This window comes from Egretta garzetta, unplaced genomic scaffold (genome assembly GCF_000687185.1).
Source record: "Egretta garzetta isolate BGI_Z169 unplaced genomic scaffold, ASM68718v1 scaffold375, whole genome shotgun sequence".
NCBI classification, from domain to species: Eukaryota; Metazoa; Chordata; class Aves; order Pelecaniformes; family Ardeidae; genus Egretta; species Egretta garzetta.
The window spans coordinates 2,237,411-2,246,088 of record NW_009259786.1 but is presented as its reverse complement, the minus strand read 5'-3'; the positions used below and the strand labels follow the sequence as shown (position 1 = coordinate 2,246,088).

The following is an 8,678-nucleotide window of genomic DNA, read 5'->3' as shown; positions in this document are numbered from 1 at the left end:
AGACTTTTAGGTATAACCTTCCACTTTAATGCAAATGCTCTTTTCTAAAGGTGCACACACCTCAATTGTATTAAACTTTACTTTGATGTAATAAGACTATTTTTGAAATGCAAATTATTATTTAGATGTTATTTCTCTACTATATTTTTCAGTACTGATTTTACTGTTTTCTTTGTAAGAGACAAGAAAAAAAATTATGTAATATATTTTTTCTTGTCAAAATTTTTTTAATAGTTAGATATTTGCCCAAATTCTGTGTGTGCATTTACTAGATTGAATTGATAAGATTGATCAAAAAGGCATTTTAAAAATCCAAGTGTGTGTGTGTGTATAAACATTTGTATATAGATATATATAGCTGTATATATATGTCTATAGGATGCAAAACCAATAATTAAATTTTTAATAGCTTTAATGGATAGTGGTGTTATTTTAAGACAATAGAAAGCATTCCAGCTTCTCTAAATCAGCTTATGTTATTTTTAATCCACAAAGGACCCAAATATATAGCATTTCTAAGTCACACACCACAGCTGTTTTCAGAAGAGATGCTTTAATGTGGAAGAACAAGATACTTTCCAGTGCTGCTCATCAACATGCCTGGTGTCCAAGTGATATCATGGAAAATTTTGTGACAACATTACTGTGGGATCAAACCTTGAATATTTTTTTTACTGATTTTTTTCCTTGGATCATATTGTATATGTTTTGGAAGCGTATCTGCTACCTAGGTATCATAAAGCTTAGAATACCTGTTGTTTCAGTGAGCTGTCTTCATATTACAGCAGGTTTAATGAACCAAATGCTAGTCTAAGCTTTTTATCAAAAGCTACTGTTGCATGTCCTGAGCCAGCAATTCCTAAATCGTAATCAAATTCTCTATTTATTCCAGGTTTTAAAGAAGATTCCCACTGCTTCTGCCAAGAAAATTGTTTCTAGACATTTCTGTCTGAGAATATGAAAGAAAAGGAAGAATGTGCGTGGATTTAAAACCCCTGTCTTTATCAAGTTTTGGAGTGGGAAGTACTGGGGAAATAGCTTGCTCTGTTGCTCATTGTAGATCTACTACAAATTGTTTCTGATGCAGCTGAGAAAAATGCAGACCCTTAAAAAGGAACACGGACCTGTTGAGACAAGTAGCAACGTGGACAAAATCATGGTACTTAAGTCTACTTTAGCAGAAGTGTCTGAAGAATTGTCTACAAATGAAGATATACTACTTACTGAAGCAAGTAGTGGAAAAAGCAAATCTTCAGCTTGCCGGAGAAAGCGAGAATTCATTCCAGATGAAAAGAAAGATGCTATGTATTGGGAGAAAAGGCGGAAAAATAATGAAGCTGCCAAAAGATCTCGTGAAAAACGAAGACTGAATGACCTTGTCTTAGAGAACAAACTAATTGCACTGGGAGAGGAGAATGCCACTTTGAAGGCGGAGCTGCTTTCGTTGAAGTTAAAGTTTGGTTTGATCAGTTCTGCAGCTTATGCCCAAGAGATACAGAAACTCAGTAGCTCAACAACTGTGTATTTCCAAGACTACCAGAGTTCCAAATCAAATATTAACTCATTTGTAGATGAGCATGAACCATCTATAGTTGGTAGCAGTTGTATTTCTGTCATTAAACATTCTCCTCAAAGCTCAATGTCCGATGTGTCTGAAATATCATCCGTAGAGCATACTCAGCCAAGTCGTATACAGAGCAACTGCAGAAGTCCTGAAAATAAGTTCCAGATTATAAAGCAGGAGCCCATGGAATTGGAGAGAGAGACAAGAGATGACAGAGGTTCATATAAACCATCCATGTATCCAAACTACATGGGAGCTACCTTCAACGTGTACTCACATTCTCCTCCTCTCTTGCAAGTTAACAGGTCCTCTAGTAATTCCCCCAGGACATCAGAAACCGATGACGGTGTAGTTGGAAAGTCATCTGATGGAGAAGATGAACAGCAGGTTCCTAAGGGTCCAATCCATTCCCCAGTTGAACATAAAAATGTTCATGCAACAGTTAAAGTTCCAGAAGTGAATTCTTCAGCTTTGCCTCACAAGCTTCGAATTAAAGCCAAAGCCATGCAAGTTAAAGTGGAAGCAATGGATAATGACTATGATGCAACACAGAAATTGTCATCACCCATTGACATGTCCTCAAAAAGACATTTTGAGCTTGAAAAACACGGTGCACAAAACTTGGTGCATTCTTCTCACACTCCTTTTTCGGTTCAGGTGACTAACATCCAAGACTGGTCACTGAAACCAGAACTCTGGCACCAGAAGGAACTCAATGTAAAAATTCAGAGTGGTTGCAAAACTGGAGTTGTTGAAATAAAAGACAATATCTACAATGTCTCTGAGTCAGAGAACCTGTATTTGAAGCAGGGCATAGCAAACTTATCGGCAGAGGTTGCTTCACTTAAAAGACTTATAACTACACAACAAATCTCTGCATCAGACTCTGGTTAAGCTACTACTGAACAAAGGCTTATTGTTCTAAAGGACGTCATTTGCAGTAGATCAGTATGTTTTGTATTATGCTGAATTTTCACTGGACTTGTGATGTCATTTCACTGTAACGTTCACATAATGTCTGATTGGTGTCTTTTTGTGCACAAATTATTATGAAGACTAGGTTGTGTTATGATCACTATGCCTTGTGTATAGTCAAGTAGCCTGTACAAAGGCTGTATATAGTGAACTTTATTTTCTTTTCGTTCTTCTACTATAAAGTGTGCAAGTTACCAGTTAAAATAAAATATTGGTGACAAACACAGAACATCTACTCCAGTTCAGTTGATTTTATGAACTTGTAAATAACTTGTTAATTAAAAACTGGCTTTTTCTTACACTGTGCTCAACTTCACTTACGTGTTTGGTTTTTACAGCCTAACAACCAAATTACAATTTACAACATGTGTAATCCTTCTGGCCACCTTTTTCCTTAACACGTTTTTTAGAAGAGACTAGAAATAAAGTGAATATTTATAAATGAAACAGTACCAATTAATAGCCTTAGCTTTCTTTAACTTATTTATTAGTTGAAGTTAACCAAAACTCATGCAGATTCTAACCAGTAACTAATATCAACAACTTTTTTTTTTTTTTTTTTCCCCCCCCCGCCTCCTTCTATCTCACATGAGACAGTAGTGAGTGTCCTGAATGGTTTATGGTGATGAACCGTATTTTCAATATTATAACTTGGTGTTTTAGATGAAATTAGTTAAGTTTGATTTGTGCAGCTGCAAAGTTTTCAGAGCCTTGCAGTGACAGAATTGGACACCACCACCTTTGTCAAGGGGTGGCTTGTGTGTGCAAGGGGTGCATGTGCGGAAAGAGGTCTGCGCACAGGCTGTGTGGCAGCATCTGTCCCTCTCACCCATGGTGGCTCTCTCCATGGCAGACCGTGGGCTGCCCGTAGAGGAAGGGCAAGGCTACTGGATCTGCAAACTCTGAGCTCCACTAGGCAAGCGCCTGCACGGGGGGCAGCCAGTAGGAGTAGCAGAGCTAGAGGAGGCCACCTGCTTGTTCAGTTCCCCGTGTGCGGGGCATAAGGCAATTGTCAATGCATTTTGTCAGTCTTGCCACCTATCTGGCCTGGGTTTCAGTGGCTTAGTAAACGGAACTGGAATACCCTGGCTCTCGACAGGGCACTTTGCAGAAAGTAAGCGAGAGACTGGGTGAAGGACCATGCAGCCCAGATGCTCCTAGCCCCTTACAGTGAATTCATGCAGGTGGGAAGCTCTTCACTGGATGACTGACAGGGCTGCAGTGCTCTTTTGTCTTTGAGAAGAGCCATTGAAGGATGGAGAGTAGGACTGCATCACATATCCTTGGTTTGGCTTACCAAAGTCTTTTGTTTTAAAATTAAAAATAATTTATAAGTAGAGCATAGACGTGGCAGAGGTTCTTTTCATCACAGTTCCCCCTTCTTTTAACCTACTAATAAAGCAAACTAACAAATAAGCTTTTTTTCTGAAAAGGCGCTTTATTGATTGCCATAATGAATGAAACCTTTCCATAGACTTAAAATACTAATTAAGAAAACAATATGTAGGTATTGTTTTTCAAATTCATACTTGACTTGAGGAAGTTTGTCAGTTTTTTGGGGATATGAAAAGGAGTCTGAGTCACTCCTTCCTGATAGCTCTGAAGCTTGGTCCAGCAGTCAAGGCAACTGCAAAACTCCCTGATGTCAGCGAGGCCAGGATTGGGTTCTGCACCTTTTCAGGAGCTGATGATTCACAGTTGTGTTCTGGGAGGACCTTGGCACAGGATTCACTGGTACTTTCTGAGCTTTTTTGAGCCTTCTAACTGCTGTGCTGTATTTGTGGCATTCAGAGTTAATAAACTGTTATTCTTTTTTCATGCCTTAATAATACAATAGACCCCATAGCTGGGCTCTGTATGTATTTGGTAATTAATATAGATGACATTTCAATGTTACTGAAAATAAGCTCAGGATTCTTGCATGAAATGTAAAAATTTGCATTGAATGATGGGGATATAAGACATGAGGCAGTGATTGCTACTGTCTCTTTGCTTGCTAAGTATCTTCTGTAAGCAACAATAAAATTCTTTAAATATTTTGCATATTATTTATCACATGTAATGTGTTCGAGGAGAGGACTTAAAACTCTCAGTGTTGCCATCTGTGTAAGCCTAGATCTATTGGGTTTTTTTCCACTTCTTGTTACAGTTGTTTGTCATAATGGAAGAATGTTGTCCTCTTTCTAGCTCATATATTTTGTGTATCTGTTTTGTGCAATTAATACTTAACAGTAATGATGTAGTTAATTTGTTGAAGGATGTCATTGCAAGAAAGTTATAGCATGGAGCTTAGGAGCACAATCAGATGTTATTTATACTCCCTTTATACCTTAGTGTTATGCTTCATTTGAAGAAAGAAATAAATAATTTGTCTTTTGTTCAAAACCAGATCTAATTACAACATGATTTTCTATTATGTTCACTGTCTGACACACAGGCGTTAGCTGCAGCTGGTGACAAATCTTTCTGTGCTGAAGCCACCATTTCTGCAGCTAGTATTTGGATTTTCTTCCCCGGCCCTCGTAAGGTTGTGGCACGCAGGCCTGTGGGTGGTTGTCAGCAAGCCCCGTTCCTGGTGACAGTTGCAAACTGGCCAGGCACAACTCTCCACTGCTGGAGGGCGGTGCATGTGGTGCGGTGGATGGCCTTCTCCCCCAGAGAGCCTCCCCCTCCTCACCCGTCTTTTGCCCGGTTTCCTTCAGGACATGGTACCTGTCCAGGAAAGATGGAGAGTTATGCTGACTAGGGGGAGGGAGAGAATGTGGTGGGACTCCCCTCCCCTGCTCCAGCTTTCGGCTGGGACACAGTTACATGTGCACATGACCGGAGAGGCTGGGGAACCAGCTAGCTGTGCCCTCCTGGCCTGCCTTCCCTGTTCTTCAGAAAACGGAATCGGCCTCCATGAAAAGAATACCCTTGGCTGGCCCAATGGTCTCTCCATTGGAGACCAGAAGGTTGCTTAGAACACAAAATGGGCTTCACCTAAGTGGATGCAAACCGGTACCGCATCCTGTAAGTCACAAACAATCTTGTAAGCTCAGCGATTGACTGACAAGACAGCATAAAACATGCTGAAAGCGGAATCTTTCTCATGTGAAGGAACATGGGTGACCAGAAAGTAAATGAAAAATGACTGCAGAGCATGCCTTCAAATGAGAATGTTAAGGAAGTACACATACAGAAATTGGGAACTCCAGAGGCTTACTTGTCATTTTTCATGGGAACACAGGAATTGCCATACTAGATCAGTTTGGCTAGTCCCAAACCTTGCCTGTCATAATCATTGGCATCAAGGGCTTCATAGAAAGTGTTAAGAAAAGTCCATGGCAAATACCTGTTGATTAGCAAAGTAAGTTTTTTCCTAGTGACATCAACTGGAGGCTAATCACGCTGTGAGTGTATCAGGTCCTCTTATGTATAAACACAGTCACAGATCCTCATGTTCCAGCAACACCTATATTTTGGTAGGGAGTGAATGTGGATAGGCCCACACATATAGCTAGTCTATACATTACGGTTTTTTGAATTCCCTCAACTTTCTGCCTTCAGTAAAACTTACATGTTGCATGGGATATATTTAAATTTTATTAATATTCTGTATAGCCAAATATCCCCTTATTCCCATATAAGAGACAGGTAACTGGCAATTCCTGGCTGATCTTATTATTTTGTATGTTTTCATTACAGTCCTTATGTTCATGTGAGCAGTTTATGAGACTAAAAACGTTTATGTTTAGAACTTAACAGAAATGTAAAATTGCACCATAAACACATTTCTGAAGTTTTATTAAAATACCAACTTCTAAAAATCTTTTCTACTTGCTAGTACATAAATATGCTGTTGAAAATAGGCAGCATACAATGAATTTAGCAGAAAAGTCACAGAGAATCTAATTAATATGGCCTTTATTAACACCATATTGTTTTAAAAATACTTTTACAGTTTATTGCACAATACGAGCTTGGTAACTACAAGAACACAACAAAACGATTTTTGGTATTTATTGCATAAGAACGAGTAGCACATACTGTTCCATTACAGTGCCAGATTAGAAGTTAAAAATACTAGGCCAAATCCTAAGGCTTTTAACTCAACGTTAGATTCTACTTTCCTTAATGAAGCAGACTTTTTATGCGCGCAATAGGGGACCTAACTCAAGATGAGTAATGTTACCAAGACATAATCTTTACAGTTCACTCGTGGCAGGGACTCCTACTGATTTTCCTGCCACTAAGGCTACCTCCCTCGTGGCGCAACGATGATATATGAGTCACTTTATTAATTTCACTGGAGTTACAGGGAACTTGCTCACGTATGAAAGAAAAGGCAGACAGATATTCAACTATTATTTATTCAATGAGAGCTCTAAAAGGACTCAGTGAATTATGAGCAAAAGCTCAGAGTTGAGGCATAGTGTTTATTTGCTTGAAGGAGAAAGTATCAGAAGACATTTGGTTTTAGGACTCCAAAAAATTGCTGGAATGCATCTATGCTTTTTATGATTTGACGAGCCATTACCTGTGTGTGCCAATCCCCATGGCTGTGACTGGAGTTAGGGTAATTGCTCCTCCTTAAACACTACGGAGCTCCACGGGATTGTGCTCAGGAGGACCAAATGGAGGGCCTGCAACTCTGCCATGATTTTATGTGGGTTTTAATCTCCTGCACACAAGCATCCTTCCTGCTTGTACTGCATCTGAAGGAGAACTGATCTGAGAAAGCCTGCATCAGTCCAAACATTCTGGGAAAGCTAAATGGCCATCTAATACTACTGACGTTCAGATAACATGGTCAATTTTTTCTCTACCATCCCTTGTTCCCCCTGCAAATAGATGCACAACTTAAAATGTCAGGCAGTTGTTACACTTTTCCATGCTATTCAGGTTCTTGGATGTGCAAATGCCTGAATGGGCATCTAAGTTAATAACTTGCATATGCAAAAAGATCAATCTACCCTGCTATCTGTGTGTGCCAGAGGCGACATCCATTATGTCTCAATTTATGAGGCATGATACTAAATGTTTCTTTCTAACAATTTGGACCTCTAAAGGTTCTCTTCAGTTTTGTGTATAAATATACAGAGGACATATTGCATTGATTTCCATGGGATTTGTGTTATGCAGCCCTGAAAGCCAGGATATTAATGGTCTGTATAACAATCAGAAAATAACAAAGCATCATACTGTATTGTGGAAAGTAGCTGAAAAGATGGCAAAATGCAACAAGAACCAGGGAAGTGGGACAGCATGTTCCTTTCTCTGGGCCTTGTTCCCTTTAAGGATCCAGAAACGCCAGAGGGAGCTTAGAGGAGAAGTGAAATAATAAACGCTCAGGGGCTGACCCGTGAATTACGAGTCCACACAAAACTGTAAGCCCACACTATACATATCAATAGCCAATCTACGTGCCCAAAGTATTTAGTTCCTGTTCTCAAAAAAAGTCTTGGTGACACAAGTGTTTTGAAAGCCTGGTGGCTGAAAGTGTGAACGAGCAAATGTCAAAACCGTGCAGGGAAGCAAAACTGCATTGGACAAGAGGCAGACTTTTAGCTTCTGTCCTCAGCTCATGTTTATGGCATTGAACACCACCAAACTTGGAGCGAGGCAAGCAATGCTGATTTGGCGGCATTGAAAGGCAGTAGAAGAGAAGAGGTGCAGTTGGCAGGGAGCTACGGCGATCGTGTGGTCCAGCTGCCTGCCCACTCCAGGGCCGACGAGAAGCTAAAGCCGGTTATGAAGGGCCTTGTCCAAACGCCTCTTTTCAAGGCACTGACAGGCACGGGCCATCGAGCACCTCTCCAGGAAGCCTGTTGCAGTGTCTGATTACCCCCTTGGTAAAGTAATTGCCCCTAAAGTCAAGCCTGACCCTTGCCTGACGCAGCTTTGAAGCATTCCCAGGCATCCCGTCTCTGGATCCCCAGGAGAAGAGAAGGGATGGGCGCCTCCCTCTCCACCTCCCCTCCTCAGGAAGCTGTAGAGGTCACTGTCGAGGTCGCCCCTCAGCCTCCTTTTCTGCAAACTAGACAAACCCCGTGTCCTCAGCCACTGGGCATCCAGCTGGTGAGCCCCTGCCGAAGAGGGGTTCCTTTCCAAGCGGAGGAGGGGCAATGCCAGCACCCAGGCTGGATCTGGAAGAGGG

The 8,678-nt window shown here is 40.7% G+C and overlaps 1 protein-coding gene across 1 annotated transcript; it reads left to right on the top strand.

Moving 5' to 3' along the window:
* Window positions 1-387: 387 nt before the first annotated feature.
* On the top strand, window positions 388-4,855 carry NFIL3 (nuclear factor, interleukin 3 regulated). Its single transcript, XM_035895023.1, has one exon. It carries the CDS (start codon window positions 1,082-1,084, stop codon window positions 2,456-2,458), a length of 1,377 nt encoding a protein of 458 aa, XP_035750916.1. The 5' UTR covers window positions 388-1,081; the 3' UTR covers window positions 2,459-4,855.
* Window positions 4,856-8,678: the final 3,823 nt, after the last annotated feature.